The 21,741-nt window shown below is 44.6% G+C and overlaps 1 protein-coding gene across 2 annotated transcripts; it reads left to right on the top strand.

Annotated features, from left to right (window-relative positions):
* Positions 1-8,808: 8,808 nt before the first annotated feature.
* On the top strand, positions 8,809-20,902 carry GEM (GTP binding protein overexpressed in skeletal muscle). Of its 2 annotated transcripts, none has more exons than XM_059042906.2 (5): positions 8,809-8,974; positions 10,378-10,717; positions 16,992-17,068; positions 17,854-18,058; positions 19,533-20,902. In XM_059042906.2, the coding sequence occupies exons 2-5, from the start codon at positions 10,387-10,389 to the stop codon at positions 19,808-19,810; spliced, it is 891 nt and encodes a 296-aa protein (XP_058898889.1). In that variant the 5' UTR covers positions 8,809-8,974; positions 10,378-10,386; the 3' UTR covers positions 19,811-20,902. The 2 variants fall into 2 exon arrangements, with proteins under 2 accessions (XP_058898889.1, XP_058898888.1); XM_059042905.2 differs by having other exon boundaries at positions 8,812-8,974; positions 10,378-10,780.
* The last annotated feature ends 839 nt before the right edge of the window (positions 20,903-21,741 follow it).

The following is a 21,741-nucleotide window of genomic DNA, read 5'->3' as shown; positions in this document are numbered from 1 at the left end:
TCTGCTAGCTTTCCATTTCCTGGCTCTGATTCCCTCAGAACATCCCTTAGAGCCTCAAGGTGCCTGTACTTTTATAATATCCACTACCATTTAAAAAATTAACATGGCTCAAGGTAGTGCAAAGAGGAGTCTCAATGTCAGTCTCAATGAAAACGTAGAGCTAGTGTGGTAACCTGCACTAAATTTGTGTTCTCCTTGAAGCTTAGTAGGGCAGCTGTCAAGATGGCTTCTTGCCTCTCTTACAATAAGTTCCCATCTGGGTATGTCTCATTTTCTTGAAACCCAGAAGGGACTAACACCATAGCTGGAGAATCTGATGTAATGGAACTAATGGAGTTAGACCTTCAAATATCAAATACCAATTTCTATATGAGGATACTTCTGCTGTTTTCTTTTCTCATTGCCCTTTGTATGTCTGTGTTCTTGGAGGGCAGAGGCTGTCTCAGTGCAGTAGGAGTGGGGGGGCCCATGCCCATATTCTCAGGTACAGTGTCCCCCTTTCCCTATTTGAAGTCTCACTGTGGTCCTGCCCCTGTGTGCTGACAGGGCTTGGCCTTCTTGGTGAACAGACCCTTTAGTACTAAATGTGGGTTCAATGATTGTGACTTTATTGAGGGCGAAGTTTGTGTTGCTTTCATTTGTGTACCTTGAACTACCTGGCCCAATACCTAATAGGCCCTCCATCAAAACTTACTGAGTGAAAGACAGAATAAATTATTTTTCTCAGTGGCAGTTTGAATGTACCAAAAACAGGATCCAAAACCTGAAACCAAACCACACAGTAAATTATATAATCTGGGCGTGCAAATGGATAGATGCCCAGTATAATTCATTAGGGTGTTAATTATGATGATGGGATCTATGCTATGCAAGTTCTTAACCCTCAAGTTGTGAATGCCTTAGTGTAGGATGCAGATAAGAATATTGGGTCTACATATCATTTTCTGGGATCTTGCTTTTTTCTACTTCAGATTGTGCTTTAATGTTGAGAGAAAAATGATAATCCCATCTGCCATTGGGTCATGCATCACTCCTGCTGAATTCTCCTGGAGAGATGACTTCACAGTTTCTTGGAGGCTTCCACTTATTTCACCCATCAGAGGAATGTCTATAGTTTTCACGTAAATTTTAATGGGCAGAAACATCTGTTCCCCATCCAACCGTGATGTCTTGTGTATACATGAGAATCCCTGGCTGAGCACAAACCATGTTTGCTGCGTATTGGATGCTCAGGAAAATAATGTAGACCAAGGACAAAGAAGAGAGGCGTCAAAAGAGGGAGTGAGGAGGAGAAAGGGGAAGTGGTAAATGGGTGAGTGGGCAGGAAAACTCTCCCTGAGCCAGCTGGTGGCGCTATGTGCGGCCTGTCCCTCCTTGGTGGTCTGGCTGGCCCTGGTGGATCCCAGGCCTACCCCCTTCCTCTGGAGCAGAGCCCGTGGGTCTGGTGAGCCAATTAGCTCCATTTAATGGAGCTGCTCCCTCATAGCAATTGTGGGCACCTCTTGCTCCTTGTATGGGAAAGGGCAAAGATGCACTGGCATGTCACTGTCCCGCAACCACTTGGCCTTCAAGGCTGGCAGAGCTGGCTTCTCCTTGTTTGCTCCTGTACCTCTAGAGGTTCTTCCCCGCCTCCCATCACCTGAGCTCCTGCTGGAACTTTGAGTTCGTGGGTAGGACTAAACAGAGTGTTGGGGCTATCTTCCCATAGTTTGGAATCTGCAGAAGACTCCTGACCACTTTTTTGGCCCTACTTTTCATTCCCCCCGACATGTTCTCCAGCCACCTGAAATTACTTGTAATGCCCCAAATGCCCATACTTCTGACCCTTTTCTATTTTTTTTTAACCTTGGAATGCTTCCTCTTTCCCAGCCCCTGTCCACATGGTGGTGCGAGAACATGCACAGAACACATGCACACACCACCCTGACAATTGCTCTCTGTACTTCAAAACTCAAAATGAAGTTTTCTCTGTGAGATTCTCTCTGACCCACTCGAGCATAGTTCATCACCCCATCTTGCTGTCCCACTCTTCTGCACACATACTCTGTGACACTGTCTGTCATGTCACTTTGCAGTGATGGCTTTGGATATGAGGGCTCTGTCCCTGAAGTCAGGTTGCTTGGCTACAAATTACAGCTCCATCACTGGGCTGTGTGATCCCGGGCAGGTTACTTAATATCTCCATGCCTCAGTTTCCTAATTTGTAGAATGTGGATACTGTTACTAATAACCACAAACGTTTGTTGAGAAAATTAAATGAGATGATACAGGTAAATCACTTAGCAAAATACCCGGCTCAATAAAGGGCAGCTATTACTATCAACTCCTCAGTTTTTCTTCCCGACCATCTTGTATGGGGACTGTTATGTGCCCTGTATTCCTAGAGACTGGGGTATAATAACTCTTTCACATTTGTTTGTTGAGTGGCATTGTTGAACTGAGGCTCCCAGTGGCCTACTCAATCAGGTTCATGTTCTCTGGAATCAGCAGTTGGGGTTCAAATCTTAACTTTACCAGTTTATAGCAATGGGACCTTGGGCAAGTTAATTAAACTTTCTATGTTTTAGTTTAGTCATCTGTAAAAGTTTAATTATGGTAATACCTAGCTCACAGGGTAGAGATAATCTACACAGTGCCTAGAATACGGAAAGATCTCAATAAAAGTTAGTTAATGTTATTCTCATTAATGTTATGAGTATTATTACGTTTAATACTCATCTTAAATATCACTACTATAAAATCTTTCTCAATCACTCTCTCTGGAAGGGGTCTCATTCTTTAGCCAATCATCCAATATAATTATTAAATGCCAGCTATAATCCTGGCACCATGCTAGACACATGCTGTGCAGTGGTAAAGAAATCATATATATGATCTCCACCTTCAAATAAGTTGGGGTTTGAGAGAGTGCTAAATCTCAATGTGTTTTCAAAGTTCTCAACCCAGTGAGATATAGATTAATTTAATGAGACACAGATAGAGATCAAAATGTGAGCTTACTTACAACCATGTAGGAAAGGTGTTAACCCTTTGCTCCTCAACCCAACTACTGTTCATTCTTTTGGCCTTTCTAGATTTATCATTGAAGAATTCTTGGGTCACTACAATTGGCTAAATCAAGGCTTTAGCCTTAGGCTGGTTTTGACTCCTTGTGTTAAATAGTGTCATTGATTTTTCTGTTGCTGAAGGAAGGAACCTCAGGGAAAACATCATGTTGGGTAGGAAACCAAATATACATTTGGCCAAAGCTTTTAAATGCAGCTCTTGGATGATCTTCTCATGGATTTGGTAATTTCTGGGGAAAGGAACACCAGACTTTGTGCTACTTGGGCATATGCTCCTGGTCTTATATAACTCCGTGTCTCTAGGGCTTAGGATATTGCTTAGTAATAGCAAGTGCTCAATAAATATTTGTGTAACTCACATTGTTGAACAGCAGTTTAGTTGAACATAAAATTCCAGTTTGATGATTATTTTCCTTAAACACTTTGATCTTATTATGTGACTGTCTACTTGCTTCTTGGCTATTTTTGAGAAGCCTGGTGTCCATCTACTTAATTGTCATTCCCCTATTCGCTGGGGTACTCTCTATTTTGAAGTTGGTATGTATTTTTCTCATCCATGTTCTTATACTTTTACTAGATATATTTAACTGCAAGATATTAGTGTGGGGTTTTAGAAAATTATATAGATTATTACTCTTGTAGATATCCTGCAATTTGCTTTTTAAAGTCACCATTATGGTCTCAATATTTATTCAGGTTGATACAAGTAGGTCTAGTTCATTCATTTTCACTGCTGCATATTTCATTGCAAAAATACAGCACCTTGCATTTATTCATTGATGATCCTTAGGTGGTTTCTGATTGTTGCTATTACAAACAGTGCTTTAATGAGCATCCTTGTGTCTGTCTCCTGTGTGATATAGAAGATGCACACTGAGAAGCAGAATCGCGGGGTCACCAAGGATGTGCATATCTTGGATGTTGATGGTTGATCTCCAAAGTGGCCTCCCAATTCACACTCCCACCAGCAGGGCACAAGTACTCTCCTTCTTCACATTTTCATCAGCCTTGCTGTTGTCAGACTTCTGAATGGGTGTGTACTTGACCCCTACTTTATACATTGTCTCCAGTGGTACCATTCTCTTTTTACAGATGAGAAAACTGAGGCTAAAGAGTGGCAAGCTCAGAGAAAGAATGAGTGAATGAATGAATGAATATGGTGATTATTTATTTGTTATTTATTATTTCTTTAACCAGAATATAAGTTCTATGAACGTAAGTACCTTACCCCTAGCCCTGAGAACAGGTTCTGGTAACAGGTAAATGCTCAGTAGTTATTGTAATGAATGGAGGAACCTGGGTAGTGAATGTCCATTTACTTCAGGAACCTCCCCTCGACCTTCTGAGATACATACAGTCTGCACTTACCCTGCAGGAGTTTTGAAGGAGCGAGAAAGGCCTGCAGCAGCCTGGGCTAATGGAGTGGAGGAAGTGTGACAGCTAAACATTTTTTCAGTGGAAAATTAAATCTGCCCAGCAGGGGTCTGATGAGAAGCTGGGGCCAGCCTGAAGGAGGACGCAGCTGGAGGGAGTGTCCATCGGGATCCCACAGGCCTCTGGATGTTGAGAGGTTATTCTTAGCCATCTTTTCTTCAGTCCTTATTTTCTCTTAATCAGGGCCCTCTTGATTTTGCAACTGGAATCTTGTTTTCCCCTTCTGTAAAGCAATGATTTTCCACATAGTGAGTCTTTCCTTCTTTAGGCTCCCCAGAGGGGTAGGAGGTTCTTTCTGGGCTCGGACACTTTGCACATTGCCTCCCACTCAGCTCCTCCCAATGCTTTTGTGGCTGGTGTAGACCTATTCTGTGTGCTGGATTTGACCCCAGATCCTTGTTTGGTTACAAAGGACTTAAGCATACTACTCTCCTTACTAATTATTTTTTCCTAGTAACATCAATAGGAGTACATTTCCCACCCTGCCTCCCTCTGCTTCATGTGTCCTGATTTCTGCTGGATTCATTTAACGTGAGCCTTAAGGGGCAGCCAAACCGATGGCAGGTGGCCAAGCTCCAAGCCTTGGCTCCTGCGTCATCATTATAATCACTCGCATTGACATGGTGCTCTGTGGTTAACAAAGCACTGCATGCTCAGCTGCTCTCTAGTCCTCACAGCAGCAGAAGCCAAGACCTCTGGGGTTTGGTGACATCCTCTGGATCACCGAAGAGGAAAGGCCGAGGTTTGAACTTGCTTTTCTAATGCTGAATCCCCTATTTTTTCTTTCAGTCCTTGCAGGGGTCACAAAGGCAAGTGCCTTTGGGGGCCAGGTAGATAATCTAAATGAGAGAAGCTGGCTGGGGTAGAAGACATCAGGGAGTAGTGAGGACTGTGGGGGAATTAGAGAACATGCTTTGCCTAAAGGCGTCAAAATGCAAAGCATTTAAAAAGCAATAAAAACCAAACCCATTTATTTTACCACCTCTTCCGTGTCCAGTCTATAACTTCTCTTTGTTGGTGGTGAAGACGGATGGTGTCACTTTATCGCTGAGTAGCACTGATTTGGTGGCATGGGTAAGCATGACCTTGGTTGCAGTAAGTCTCTGGTATAGATGAGGAAGTATATGTTAAAGATTGAGTGATTTTACGGCTTTTAGGATAGTATTACAGACCCAAGGATGTACGTATCCTGGGCCTACCCATCATCTTGTCTTCCCTAGAATTATCAAGGGATGAGGTTCAAAGTAATATGACATTTTTGGGTGTGCAAGTCCCTTATGCCTCAGTCCCAGCCCTGGTCAAAAGTTCTCCTCCTCCTTCCCCACCTCTTCCTCCTTCTCTCATCCCTTTTTGAAATCATGGGGTAGTTGCACAGGTCTCTATGCTGAGACAAAGAGTGACAGTGACAAAGACAAGAGAGGTAGTCAGGTCCCCAGAAGAACCCCAAGTTTACCTTCTCGCCCAGGCATAGGACCCAGAGAAAAGACAGAGAACAGCGTGGTTCATGCCTTTAAGGAAAGAGAGCCCTTCCCCATTAATATGGGGCCCAAAGAAGGTCATGGGCTTTGGCCAATCAAATAAAAACTCCTTCTCTTTTGAGGGGGGTCAGGAAGGGGCTGGGCTGAGGTGGGGCTAGCATGAGAATAGGGCTGAAGTGTATCCCTTACTCTACACAGCAGTGTTTAATACTGTGGACCCAGAGTGTGCAGCTCTGCTACCTATTGGCTCTGTGACCTTGAACAAGTTATTTGACCTCATTCCTCAGCATCTTCTTCCATGAAACATGGGTAGTTGCAGTGGTGATGAAGATGAACTGAGATAAGGTATGTGCATTGGTCAGTAAATATTAGTTCTTTTTGTTTGGAGTTCTGTCTCCTAGCCCCACTCTTTTCTCTGTTAGCTAAAACCTGAGGAAGCCTTCAAATGCCCGCAGAAGGAATACAGATGGAATAATTCATAGAACAAGAAACTACAATATTCTGCCAATTTTTCCTCTTCGGAACTTGCTATTTGCCCAAATTCCCTGATTCTACCTTTTTTTCTCCATCTCTATAACCTCAGATGGTCTCAGTGAGCTGGAATCTTGGACGAGGCAGCTGGGACTCTGCCGGATAAGGCTTGGCTGTCAAATGTGCTTTGCGAGGTATAACTGTGACTTTTGTCTAAATATTCACTCCAACTTAACTGCCATTCAGTTGAAACTTTTCCTAAGTAGTTGTTTTCTCATCTGGCTTCTTGTGGGACAGAAAATTTAAGAAGGCAGATTCTATTATTCAAACACAACATTGCTGTACTTACCGAATCAATAGTGGACTGAAAGTCCCCCTCCCCCATCTTTAGAGTTGGTTTTCTTTCGCATGCCTCACATATACCAATGAAAAATAGTTCAGAGTGGTTATTGCCTAGACATAGAATTAGGTTCTTATTAATGGGAAGAATTAAGTTCTTATCAATGGGCAAAAGTAGAATTGAGAGCTAGATGATATGCTTATGTACTCTGATTTATTCTTAGTTCTTACCACATGTACTGTTTCTCTTGAGACCAGTTGACAGAGTCGGAGGCTCAGCATGGAAAAAGCATGGATAATTCTGAAGTACAAATGATTCACGTGTTACATGTATTTTAGCATGGAGCCAGCAGAAGACTTTTGGATGGTGTCCTTCCCGCCTTCTCTCTCTCTCTGTCCCTCCCTGACCCCCCACTCTTCTCCTTTCCCCACATCTGTAGCCATCCCCTCCTGGTTAAGCCCAGAAGGAAAACTCGATGGAAATGACAGAAACCATCCAGGAAATTATGACACCCAGGTTCTGGTTCCAGCTCTGCTGATTACTAACTGAGTGGTAGTCACCCCTCCGGGTATCAGCTTCCTCACATACAAAATAAGTAGGAGGTTGGTGGGGGGGGGCAGGGCGGCCAAGGCACGTAAGACTGAGAGATCTCTAAGTTTTCATTCTTCTGTGGATTTCACCTTTGCCAGCTTGGGGCCTGGCATGTCTCAGCAGCTGGTCACTTGGATAATCCCCAGAGCAGATACATGCTGCAGGATAACGGAACATGGGCCCTATTCACAGCAGAGTCCAGCCACTTGAATAGATGCTGGTGCCTCTGGCTGTTTTCCGGAGCCTCCAGCCAACCCAGAGAAGAAGCTGGCTGGAAAAGTGGATGGATGGATGGATTAGAAAGGCCAGTGTCATCTCCAAACACTGGGAAATGCCCATGTGCCCAGAAAGAAGTCACTGAATCCCTTCAGCTGGTGCAAAGAGCCGGGCAAGCCGGGCTTTGAATCCGGGTGCTGTCACTTATCCGAGCTGTGTGACTTTGGGCAAGCTCTCTGGCTGTTTTGTCATTTTTCTCCTCCACAGAATAGGAGTGGCAGTATACCCACCTTGCCAAATTGTCGTGAAGTTCGACGTACTGCGGAGGCCTAATAGTACCTACTGAGTATAGAGACTCAGAGGTACTCAGTAAATGGTAGTAGAAGTGGCTGTGGTATTACTACCCTGTGCTCTTTACTCACAGGACTCATTCGGGGGACTTGGGCCCCAGTTCTGGCTCTGGGCTCCTCCCATGGCTGGAGAACTGGTTCCAAGACCAGGCCCAGCCATGCCAGGGAGCCTGGCACAGAGATGCTGCCGAGCGCGACGCTGATTAAATTCCCTTATTGAGGAGCCTCAGCATCCGGGTCCAGAGCGGGAGCTCCAGCAACATTTAGCACAATCTGCTTGGATCCTTAATTAGGTTATTTTTCAAGACCCTTTCAAGGTCTTGTCCCCTTTTCTCAACTTCCTCTGGCCCCTTCTCTCTGGGTCCCTGTCAGAGAAGGGAAACAGAGCAGTGCGGGGCTCCTCTCCATCCCTCTTCCAGGGAGAAAGTAAAAGGAGCAGGAAGAGGCTGTTTTCCTTGCAGAAGATGCGGCTAACACAAGCCCCGACCGCTCAAGGTGGCAGCAGCCCCATCCGAAGGGCTAAATCTCCACGCGCGCCCGGCTGATCCCTGTTTTGTTTTCTGGCGAAACTGGGTTTCCAATTCAAGCCTTCCTCTTCCTCCATCCTTTATCCGGACAGCTCGCAAGCGTCGTCCTGGGAAGCGCGATGAGGTGGCACTTAGTGTATTTTCTCACCTTCCTGTGTCCACCTGGTAAAAATAAAATAAAACAAAACAAAACAAAATAAAGGAGCCCGGGATTGAACTATCGTTATTTTTTAAAAGGGGAGAGTGGGGTCACATGATGGCGAGTAACTGATTTAGTGAAGTGGCTGCAAGTCCGGGTTTGCTGCACAGCCGGCCCCTCCCGGCGGGGGCGCTGACGTCACGGAAAAGCCCCGGCGCGGGTCGGCCGGGCCGGTATAAACCGCTGGGCCGCGGCGGCTGCGGGCGGCGGGCTCCGGCGGAGGCACAGACGGCGGCAACGCGCGAGCACCCTGCGCTCGGCGGCCCCCGCATCACAGCGCTCACCGACCCTCGGGACTCCCAAGTAAGCCTGGCGGCCCGCGGGGCCCTCGCGACTTTGGAGAGGGGTGGGGGGCTGGTTGGGGAAGGGGTGGGAGTTCCCAGCCCGCAGAACTTTCTAAGTTGAGAAAAGAGCCTTCGGAACGTGCTTCCCGCACTGTGGTTTTCCAGATCGGGGGCAAAAGTGCAAAGGATGCCATCTGTCATCAGCAGGTTCCTTGCTTCAGTTCAGGAAGAGGGCCACCTCTTCCTACAGGCTGTGGTCAGAGGGCAGCCGTCAGGCTCCGGTTGTTTGAATTCAAGTCGGCCAACGGGGGCGCTGCTTTTGAGATTAAAAACCCTGGCTGATCATCGCGGTCAGGGTCGTGCTTAGGGTCATCGACGGGTTGGGGTGTGGAGCGTGGGGGGGAGCGTGGGGGTGAGCGTGGGAAGGGGAGTGTCTGTGCATTTCTCGCTCTCCCGAGTCGATCTTGCTGATTCAAATAAGAATGCTTCTACTTTATCTCAAGCAGCCTGGGAGTACAGACCTCCGTGCAAGGGGGCCGGGAGTGGGGGGAGTCCTGAGAAAGGGAAAGTTGTAGCGAAGTTGTTGAACGTCGTTGGGGAGCGTCTTTGACCTGATTTGCTTCAGAAAGGTGGAAACCTGAGTTGAATTAAAGAACTCTTGAAGCGGACATGGTTTAATAAGTGTGAAGCATTTTCTCTGCGAATTTGACAGGTCGGAACCTGAGCGGGTCATTTCCCTGCCAGAAGGACAAGGCATGGGGCTGGGATGTTTTAAATGTGATATCCGTGGACAGGAGGGCAGAGCTGAGGCATAAACCTCAAACAAATGCTCCCCCCACCTCAAATAACAGCTAATTCAGGCAGCTGGGGAGCATCAGGGCAACTTTACTAAACATGGAAGTTCCAATAATCGCTTGTCCAGTCCAGCCAGGGGGAGTGATGTCATTGTCACGTGTTTCCCACGGAGGCCCACTGGATGCTGGTGCAATTAAGAGCCATGTTTAGACAAGAGCAGCTAACCTGGCCAGCTGGTCCCCAGCTGCATTAACTTGTTGCTTTTCAAGCCGTCTCTGGAGGCTGTTGGTTCCTTCTGGCTGCGTCTGTGCCAGCTCTGAGTGGGGAATCCCCAGGCTTCCTTGAAGATGGAGGAAGCCCCAGGGCAGTGGGGGATATTAATGGTATTTTTTCCTCTTTGCAAATGACAGTCTGCCTGAGGAGCTGGTAACTCTGTGTGTGTGTGTGTGTGTGTGTGTGTGTGTGTGTTCGGTTGAAAGCCTGTTGACTGCTTCATTGGTGTTCCTTGTGTTAGGGTTACTTGGGTCTCCCCTTATTTAATAAAACATCACTGATGACTGTGTTTAAGCCCCCCGAGCTCTCACTCATGCTTCGTAATGCTAACACCTTGGCTGCTTTGCTCTCTAGGACCCAACCATGACTCTGAATAATGTCACCATGCGCCAGGGCACTGTGGGCATGCAGCCGCAGCAGCAGCGCTGGAGCATCCCAGCCGATGGCAGGCATCTGATGGTCCAGAAAGAGCCCCACCAGTACAGCCAGCGCAACCGTCACTCTGCTACCCCCGAGGACCACTGCCGCCGGAGCTGGTCCTCCGACTCCACGGACTCAGTCATCTCCTCCGAGTCGGGGAACACCTACTACCGGGTGGTTCTCATAGGGGAGCAGGGGGTGGGCAAGTCCACTCTGGCCAGCATCTTTGCAGGCGTGCATGACAGCATGGACAGTGACTGCGAAATGCTGGGAGGTAGGTGGACCAGCCCCAGCGGGCTTCTGTGGTCAGCAGTGGTCCAGGAGAAAGAGCAAGTAGGTGGGTCATTTATCTGCAGAGTTGGGAACTGCGATTATTCATTCTTGCCTCTGGCTCGGGAGCTGAGTCCCCACAGAAGCACTGGCATAAGCCCCTGGGACAAGAAAATGAAAATGCTCGTAGATAGAGCCTGGGCCAGAAAGGGAATTTCTTAGATTCCAGCTCTAAAGGGACTGGGGAGACAGATTATAGAGGGCAGAGCCGGAGGGTCAGGATCCCACCTCTGGCTTTTGCCATTTCTGACCTGGACCTTTCAAGAACTGAGTGTAGACACAGCCTTTTTCCATGGTGATACCTAAAACCAAACCAATTTGAAAAACCGTTAGGATGAATTCATTAGTTTGTTTATTGCAATATTAGAGGCTTTTGAGGGTATAAAATCATTTAAAATCTGTATTTTAAATAGCACATTTTAAAAAAATTGAAATACAACAACGATGGTACATATATTTGTATAGAGTCTTACAGTACAGTTTTTCAAGACAACTTTCCCTGTACAATCTCATTTAAAATATTTATCCTTTAAGCCTTGATTTCCAAAACTAATTTGAGGTGGCACAATCTCAAAAATTCACGTACTCCTCAAATACATGTAAAGCAAAACACTACATTCTGGGAAGTAAGATGAGGGTCCTAATAGTCGATGGTTTTCATACAGTGTCTTTCAGCCACGGCTTCCATCTTAGACAATGCCAGGGTCTCTGTGTGTCCCTGTTTGCAGCTATGGAAATGAAGGAAGAGCCTTCCAGTGCTTGTCCCAGTGGCATGGTCTGTCCCTATGCTCAGCTGCAACTCACAGCTGAATCGCAGTCTTCCGGAGTAGGAAGATGTCTTAGTGATGACTCAGTTCTACTTCACGCATAGAAATCCTACTCCTTCCTCACTACTGTCAGCCCGTTTCTACTAAACGTTTATTCTTCCATTGTCCGGGAGTTCACTGCTTCATGAGGCAGCTCCGAACTGGCTTTAAATGATGACTCATTGATGGGACATTGATTTCTCTCCTCACTCCTGAAATCTCAGGGACGATAGCTAAACCCTATTTCAAGGGAGAAAGAGGGTCAGTATCTCTTTTTATGTAAAAGCCTGTGGGTGACTGTCACTAGAGGAGAAAGGGAGGAGGAACTACCATCTAGAATGCGCATTTGCAGTGGGACATGCACTTTATTGGGAGCCTTATATTTGCTACTGTTTATTTTGGTCCTGACATTATTCCCGTACTCATATGAGTAAACTGAGTCTTAGGGACTTTCCTAGAATCACCTACTGGGACAGGTGGAATTAGAACTCAGGATTTTATAATGTTAGTTTGGTGGTGTTCTTCTGTCACTGATAGGGAACTTGCTATGTGCCAGGCACTGTGCTAAGAACTTCCCACAAGTATTTTGATAATACCTACGAAAATTGAACCAATTTGGTATTAATATCCATATTTTACAGGTGAAGAAATGGAAGCTTATGAAGTCAAGTGACTTTCCCAGGTTGAAAAAGCTAGTGCATGGTCTGGACAGCATTCCAAGCTAGTTGTGGTTGAAGCTAAATCCTGTGTTCTTTCGCTGTACTCAGCAGCCCCTGGATTTAGCATCCAAATGCTGTTACGTACTGTAGCACATTGGGCTGGGTACCGACCCCATGCCTGGCTCCATGCTAGGCTCTGGGGTACCCAGTGATGAACAAGGTACACCATACATACCCTCTTAGGAAGGAGCTAAGTGTCAGTAGCTATAATTCAGAGCAGGATAAAATTATATGAATACCTTAAGAAGTAACAATAAAGTGCTTTGGAGACTGATATAAAGAAGAGACCAACCAAGAGTTTTTGTTTGTTTCTTTAGGAGGGAGGAATTGAAACAGTTAGTGGATAGCAGACTTTCAAAGATGTTTTTCCGTTAGAGTGCAGTGGTATCTATCCATCTATCTATGGTATCCCCATAGGCATAGAGTATTAAGAAGATTGACCCATCCCTGAAACTTGGGAAAGCAGGCTTCTGTATCTGGGAAGCTTCTGTGTTTAATAGGGAGAGGGGGTAGTTGGTAGAGAGAATCCTTTCCTTATCTCCTCAAAGAGGGAATCTTGGGCAACAAGAAGCTTCTCAGCTGACTCACCCTACCTAACGTGTCCTATTTGAGTAACTAAATTTATACTGTCTAGGGTTACAGCCCTTACATATAGGTGGCTATTGGAATCACTAGTTGGCTTTTATGTTTCCCAAGGAGAGGGATTTCCACGGCATTTCCCTGCATTGTTCTTTTTTCAGCATTAACCATAAGAAAAAAACTACACAATACTCTCATCATCATTTCTCCAAATAAAGATGGATGTTGTTAAGATTATATTGCAATAATCTTATGACTCTCTGTGCACACTTAATGCTGTTCATTCATTCATCCATCCATCCATCCATCCATTCATCCCTAAACAGTTACTGAACCTATACCGTGGAGCTTGGTGCGACACTCTGAGGACATACAAAGAGTTATTGGGGCTTCTTCCTTAAAGATGCTTACAGTATACGCAGTAGAGATCAGATGTAAATCGATAGGATGTGATAAGTGTCTTCAAAGAGGTACAAGGGCAGTGCTATGGGAATTCAGAGGAGAAAATAAATATTACTTCTGGCTGTGAAAATCAGAAAAGGGTTCATGGAAGTGGTGGTCTCTGAGCTGGACCCTAAGGACCACTAGGATTTGGAAGCCCTGAGGGAAGTGGAGGGCATTGCACGTGTGTACAGGAAGTACAGGAGAGAGCACCGGCCTCGCAGCCTGATGATGTGAGTTTGGACCCCAGTTTTGACACTGACTTAGCTGGGTGCTCTGGAGACAAGGAACTTAACCCTCCTTAAGCTTCCTTATTAGTAAAATAGGGACAGTAACTACTTCAAAGTGTATTAAGAGGATAACAGGTGATAGTGCCTGGCACGCAGTAAGTACTGAGTGAACGAACATTAGTTAGAGCTGATTCTGAATCTGTTGTTTCCTTTCCTTGGGCTTATCTTCCACAACCGGACCTTCCATTGCTTGAAGGCCTCATCCACTTTGGTCCCTCTTGGCTGGGGCCCTGTGATATGTGCAGAGGAGACGTGAGCCACTAGAGGAGAGGCCAGTATTTCTAAGCAGGAGTTCCTTTCGGGTTCCTTGGGATCCTCTGCGCTCTGAAAGCTGAAAGCAGTTGAGAGTTTTGAGGGGAGAGGGTTGCTGGAGCCTCAGAACTTTCGAGGGGCCGCCTTAGCCGGTTCCAGCGGGTAAGAGAACTCTTGGGCAGGTTCACACACAGCGCTTGAGCCAGTCTAGAGCAAGATGGTCCTCCAAGCACAGTGGGGGTCAATGCAGGCAGACAAATCGAGGTGCGCTAGTCCAGGGAAAATGGCTGCAGACAACAAACTCCATCCCACACCTCAGGATGATCTCTCTTGCTACGCAGGGTGTGAGTACACACCCCTGGCTTTCATGCAGAGGACCGGAAAGATGAGGACTTCCCAGACCCCGTTACTGAAAAGCCTTATAAGCCAATAGGCCTTAACCCTTTCTCCATACACCTTAACCCAGGGCAAATTTTAAAGGAGTCTTCTAGAATTTTATATTCTTTTATTTCCCCTCTTCTCACCCAGTTAACCCTTGAAAAGGCTGAAAGTCTTTCAGGTGGGGACTAAGGGAGGAAGAGAAAATAGAGCTTTGGTTGCAAGAAGGCCCTCTCCTGGTTGCAGAAGGCTCTCAAGCAGGATGCTTTGAGTGAGAAATCCTTGGGGCAGGTGGCCAGAGGTGACATATAAGGCCAGGTGCAGGGCATAGACACAAAGCAGGGCAGAGGTGTATTGCTTTAGGCTTTTGGATTTCCGGCACAATGACTTTCAGGCAGAGGTAAGTCCAGTCAGAATGACGCTGTCAGGAACTTTCCAGAACAGCAAAGCAGTTTGGCCTTACTTTTGCCTCTGGAATCTTTAGTCCACTTTTTCTCTAGACTTCTTCTGGTACCTCGTAAACCAGGAGAAAGTTTGAGTTTGCTTTTCCCCTTAGCTATTGGGATCCAGCATGTTTCTGTCTGAACCACTAAGGATTCAAATGAATCTCTTGTGCCTACTGTTGTGTGGTGAGTGATGAGCTGAGGGCAGAGAAAGTGCTTGTTTGAGTTTTCTGAGCGCAGGGAGGTCTTTCAGAGAAAGGAGAAAAACTCTGAGGTGGCAAGGGGCAGTCAGCTCCCCCGCCCCCTACCCCCATCTGTGCTGCTCAAGCTTTGATGATTTGCACTAGGTTGTATAAATTTGCCTGTTGAGGTCATGAGGCCCTACTCTCCAGTAAGCCAGATTAGGCATTTCACTGCGATCCCATTCATGATACATATTGTGGATGGCAAACATGATGGGAATCATAGATTTAAAATCCCCCAGTGGGAAACTGTTAACATCATTTAGAAGAAGGACACCTAAAGAGATGGGAAAACGGACAGAAAGACAGAGCCATTCCTGGCTAATTTTATTCTCATTTGTCCATATTTTCTTTTCTTTTCCTCTCCTGACTCTAATTCCTAGAGGAAGAAACACTGAACCAGGAGCATTGCTTTTTATAAACCCCTCACTATTATGAAACAGGAAATGTCCTGGTTCCTACAATGCAGGGCTCTTAAGCTAGGATTTACCTATAGTAGGGAATGGCAAGTATGGCTAGAGCCAACTGCCTCCATCTGAAGAAGTGATGATAACAGCTAACATTTATTGCATTTCTACTTTGTGCCCAGGCTTAATATATGTAATTGTCACAGCCCTGAGGTATGGATACTGTTATCAATCCCATTTCACATATGAAGAAACTGAGGCTCAGAGGACTTAAGAAAGCAGTCCTGAGCCACATAGTTAATAAGAGATGGCACCCAGATTTGAATTCAGGTTTGCTTTTGCGCTCACAAGCCACAATGCTGTATGTATCATTTATTCATTCATTTGATAAGTATTGACTGAGCACCTGCGATCTACCAGGTGCTGTCCTGGGTGCTGGGGGAAATAGCAGTAGGCAGCACAGATGCAAGTCTCTGCCTTAACAATCTGGAAGGTGAGAGGGACAGAAAATAATAAAATAAGTAAGTTAAATGGATTCATGTTAGATGGCAATAAGCACAATGAAGAAAAATGAAACAAGGAAAGGAGTCAGGATTATTGGTTGCCGAGAGGCGAGGGAATTTTAAATAGGTGGTCAGGGAACACACCCCTCAGAAAGAGATAAGGGCACAAGCCTTCCGATATTTGAGAGAACAGATTCCAGGCAAAAGGAACAGCAAGAAAAAATGGCAAAAAAATCATTATGAAGATCATAATTCTCAAATGATAAAATTCAAAACAGGAAGCCTCATTGTGAAAATAGAGTGGGTACGCGTTCAGCTGTGTGGAATTGATGGGACTCTCTCTTGCAAAAATCCCAGTTAACTCAGTTAATCCCCCCACTCCCCTCTCCCACTGATTTTTCTGGGCTGGAGCTGCTCTGGCCCTTTGTATTGCATTCACCCTTCGCTTGCATTCCATCTGGGCTCAAGTGCAGGGAGGAAGGTTTCCATTACTAAGTAGAGCTGGAGACTGCACTTCTGTTCTACTTAAGATGGAAAAACAAGCCTGTTTATTCCTAGGGAACTGTATTTTTTTTTTTTTTAACAAAGAAAACTTCACCAAAGCAGGGATAGTTTCAAGATTTTTTTCTTGCACATCTCAGAAAAGGAGAAATGTCTCTGAGCTGAAAGCTCCTGAAATGGCCAGTGAATGTTCAGTAATCACCCCACTGAAAGGTGCAGTGTGTTTCCATGGAAGGCTTATGAGCTGGGTTTACAGTTCTGCTGGGCAGTTAATGTTTCTCATGGCACCGTCCATGGACTCTTGAGTCAAAAGCAGTAAAGTGAGTTTATTCTCCTAATTGGTTTTACTATATAAAAGGTATAGAAATGATGAAAACAAATGCCTTTCATTTCAAGCATTTAGTGATACGTGTTCAGAAGATGTAGGTGTTCTGCTTATTACTAAGCAGAATACTGGAGGAATATACGTAGAAGGTTGTTGAAAGTGATTAAAAAAATAATTTGCCTGTGTGAATGTTTACACAGTTTACTCTGTATGTTTACATAATTAATTGTGTATTTAGTAAGTTTATTTTCTGGCATAATTTTCTACACCCTTTTACAGAAAAAGTGTTGCCTATTTGCCTGCCTCCAGGATCACTGTTCTTTCTTTTCCAGAAGATACATATGAGCGAACACTGATTGTTGATGGGGAAAGTGCAACAATTATACTCCTGGACATGTGGGAAAATAAGGTATGCAGAGCTGTAGCTCTCTGTAAATTCCTTCGGGCCTGCCTTCCAACAGGCTGTTTGGGGCAAGGGTGACATTGCCCTTTTTGATGTTCCAGATGAGGTGGACTCATTTTCTTGATTAAAAGAATTTACTTCTGAAGGATGAAACTGTTCTAAGGAACAAGTCGTTCATAAATGAGCTTTGAATAACAAGCAGGTTGCAGTGATTTGCCCTTAGTTCTATTCAAGAATACAAAAAAGTGTATTTGTTTTAGGGAAAGTTCCAGTAAGTATGGATGATAATTTTAAACTACATAAAACCATATTATATGAAGCTGACACTCTCACTACTAGTTTTCAACATTTGCTTTTTAAAGGTTTGGGGTTTCTGAGCCTATTTGCTAGACCTTCTGTTTATTAAGAACCCTCCTATGCTAACAAAAGGATTCTTAATTTTATCACTTAGGGGCAAAAGAGTTTTATGGAAGGCAGGAAAGACTCATTTTTGGTAGTTTAAATAAAATTGGAAATATTGTTTGGCAGACTCTTTGTATAATTTATCAACTCAAGCTGTAGGAGGAATCATAAAGTAAAACTTTTTGGCATCAGTGCTGCCTGAGCTAGGAGTCTTCACAGCCACAGACATCTTGTAGGCATGGAAGACCGATGCCTTTTGGAGAGCTGGAATAAGTTTTCTTCCTTTCTCATATCAGCAAGGGTACTTTAGGATAAACACATTGTCTCTTTCAAACTAACACCTCATTTACCAGGCATGTCTGAGCTCATGGGAGATCTCATTTCATCAGGGGGAGAATGAGTGGCTCCAAGACCACTGCATGCAAGTCGGGGATGCCTACCTGATTGTCTACTCCATCACGGACCGAGCCAGCTTTGAGAAGGCATCTGAGCTTCGAATCCAGCTCCGCAGGGCCCGGCAGACAGAGGACATTCCTATAATTCTGGTTGGCAATAAAAGCGACCTGGTGCGGTGCCGGGAAGTGTCTGTATCAGGTGAGAGGAGTGGTGCCAATACCATAGAAACTGTCTCTGGGTCACCTGCATTTTCCTTCCAACAGTTGTTCTTTCCTTCCTCTTTCTTGAAGCTGGAACCAGGGACCTATTAAAATGCCACATGGAGTTTTATGCATACTCTCCAAGGCGCCCATGTTCCGAGCAGATCATCTGTTCTACCTGCAGGATTCCAGCCTCCCTATCCCCAAGGCTTTTCCTGGAATTCCTTTAGGGAAGAGGTCATGCTCAGGGGTTTACTGGCAGTCCGCAGCCTTTTCTCCTCGTCCTTTCTGTTCTCCAGGGAGATCTCAAGAATCCTGGGAAGTGAAAGTAGCATCTTCAAGCAAGAAGGGCGGGAACTTTGATTTAGGGGCACTGTGAGAGTCTCACTAAGATTAAGAATTCTACTCTGGTCGCCCCTGGCTCCTGTAGACCCTAGAAACACCCTCGCAGCCCTTACCCTTTGCTTCCTAAGTTTCAGTTGAGGCATCAGTCTGATGGTGTCACATATCCTTTGTCGTACTTGGTTCAGGGATAATTCCTATTTGTTGAGTTGGCACCCAAGTGCCTTTGGGGGCCCTTAAAATTTTATTGGCCTAATACAGATTTGGTACGATGGTAAAAAAATAAAATACTGCATTGCCAGGAGAAAAGAACCCTGCTGAATACTTAACAGACCCAACCAGCTTGGGAATGTCTTACTCTTAGGAAATGACTGTCTACAGTAGTCATTTTTTTCCAAATCAAAACTTGGACACCTGGTCATTGAACACAATAGAACATTTGAAAATGAGACTTTCAGAAAAGCTTGTTTGGATAGTTTGCCGTAATTGTATTGTACTGTGTGAAATTCTCCAATTTTTTTCAAAATATCTCATCAAAGCTTAAAAAAGTTTTTTTCAGAGAGGAAAGTCAAATCGTCAGATTCTTATTTTCAAGTCAGGAAACGACTCAGGAGAAAGAGTAAAGAACATGAACTTGAGAGTGAAGCAGGCCTGGATTCACACCTGCCACTTACAGGCTATGTGAACTGCCTCAAGTTTTTAAAGGACCACCTCTCTCCCCTCCAGTCTCATCAAAGGGATAATGTATTCTTAAAGATTGTTGTAAACATTAAAAAAAAGTTTATAAAGTACTCAACCCAGTTCCTTATGGGACTAAATTTAGGCTATGGCTTTGACTAATTAATATTCCGATATTTGATGAAATTGGACTTTCACACAGTGAATTTGGGGGGCCAGATCTAAAGCCCATCTCTCCTGTTTCCAGGAATCTTCGTGTGAGAGTCTTTTCTTCTATTTAAGCCCTGGGAGGACATGTGTCCCAGTGGCCTCCTGTATCCATCGCATATATGATTGACTTAGAGTTCCCTCGAGGACCATTTAAAATTAGGACTCATCCAGCTTGGCTTTCTGTGTGTAGGGTCATATTCTGCGGCCCCCCTGACTTTCTTCTCCCCTCCTTTCCCCACCAGAAGGGAGAGCGTGTGCCGTGGTGTTCGACTGCAAGTTCATCGAGACCTCTGCAGCTGTCCAGCACAATGTCAAGGAGCTGTTTGAAGGCATTGTGAGGCAGGTCCGCCTCCGGCGGGACAGCAAGGAGAAGAATGAGAGGCGGCTGGCCTACCAGAAGAGGAGGGAGAGCATCCCCAGGAAAGCCAGGCGCTTCTGGGGCAAGATCGTGGCCAAAAACAACAAGAACATGGCCTTCAAGCTCAAGTCCAAATCCTGCCATGACCTCTCTGTGCTCTAGGCACCCGGAGTCATCCAATGTCCCCCAGTGGACATCACTGAAGGCCATTGGGACCCATAATCTATATTAGATTGGATTCTTAAGGATTGTTAGGTGTGGCTTCCCCTGTCGTTAGCTGGGAACTAACGTCCTAGGCGGATGGACAGCAAAATGCATGAGAAATGAAAGAGCTTTGTGAAGTCTCAGTATTTATTTACAGGAAAAGCCTGACCTTTGCTGCTTGAACACCCAAGACTCATTAGGGGACATGGCTGGTGTTCACATGTGTTTCCTCTCTCCTTTGGCTAGTAGAGAATTGAAGCCTACAAAATAATGCCTAGACAAGACTTTTTCATTATTAAAATTTTGCCTGGTGTTCTGTTATGTGAATTTGAGGCCAATCAGTGGGCCAGAAACAAATATAGGAAAGCCATCAAAGGAATTTTTCAAAGGAGGGAGAACTTCTTTCTCGGTACCTTATATTCGTGGAGGTAGGATTGCGGAACTGGGTTCATCACGATCATCACTGTTATTGCTCCATGAAGCTGTGAAAAGAAATGATGGACGTGCTGGAAACTAAAGCTTAGTAAACAATTTTTGTTCAGCGCCTCCAGTCAGGGATCCAGAAGTCTATAGAATTGGGAACTGCTACATGTACCACTAATGGGTTCAAAAATTATATCTTTACTACTGTTGTCTTATAATTTTTTATTTAAAGGGAAATTATTTTAATCAAATTCTATTTAGTCAAACCACATTTTACGTTGCATTATTTTTAAAATCATAGGGCCATCATAAAAAAAATATTTTTAAAATCTAAATCATTGAGAACCTGGAGTGCAAAATACCAAAATTTTAAATATAATCGAAGGTCTGAAGTTTTATAAAACACAAAACATAAATACTTCCAGCATTTTGGGTTGACCCTTTTATGCCACAGCTCTGCTCTATTTATTATTATTTTGCAAAATAACCATTTTAACATTTGATAAAGCATATTTATGAACATGTTTCTTAATAAGAAAAATGCCCATTTTATTACCATTTTCTATCTTTTTCAGAATATTCAAGTTTTTACTTATATGTCTTATAATAAAATAAATAAAGTCTTTGAAAAAAAAGGCATTCCTAAATGTTTTTCCTCCCGACTCAAGATGATTATGATCATTTTGATGTAGCTTCTAGAGCAAGCACATTATAAAGAAACATACCTATTATTTTATTTCTTCTCTTCATTGGCAAGAGCCCAGTCATTAACTGTTTTAAAGAGTATCCCTGACATCTCTCCTTTGACATGTGATTCACAATAATGCAAAGTGATTTTCGGCTGATACAGTTAGGAAGTATTTGAGGTCATGTAAATACCAAGTTATAGTAAAAGTGAGATTGACCTTTGGTCTGGCAAATTCCTGACTCAACAGATGGGCTTTGCTTTGCTCCCCAAAGGCTCATGGTCCTAAGCTTGAGTAAAGCATTAGAGAAAATTATAAAGGATTAGGAGGGAGAAAAAGGAAACTGGTGATTTTCAGCCTGAGCTCTAGCCAGGCAAGGCTTTTAACCAAATTCTCCTCCCTGACGTTTTTACAGCTGGACATTAACACGTGGCTGCTTTCCAGTGGTGCTGTGTAGCCCTTCTGCTTCAAGGGTAGGACTTCCTGCTGTTCCCCATTCACACCTCTGCCCCCCCCCCAGCACGCTCTTGCTCTCTCAACTCCCTATCTTTCTGAGCTGGTAATCAGACATACACCAGTAGTGACAATCAAGGGATCTTGCATATCGCCCAAAGCGACACAGTTTTACAAGGTGTCTCTGCTCTATTTTGTTGGCCCTTTCTCCTCCTTTTTCCAAGTTGGGAGTAAAGGTTCCCATCTCTGCACTTTGCATCTTTGAATTGGTCAAGGGAACAGTACAGGGAGGTGATAAAGAGTAAAGATTCAGGTTATACGGGCCTG

This window comes from Kogia breviceps, chromosome 17 (assembly GCF_026419965.1).
Source record: "Kogia breviceps isolate mKogBre1 chromosome 17, mKogBre1 haplotype 1, whole genome shotgun sequence".
NCBI classification, from domain to species: domain Eukaryota; kingdom Metazoa; phylum Chordata; class Mammalia; order Artiodactyla; family Physeteridae; genus Kogia; species Kogia breviceps.
This window is presented reverse-complemented; position numbering and strand designations above follow the sequence as displayed.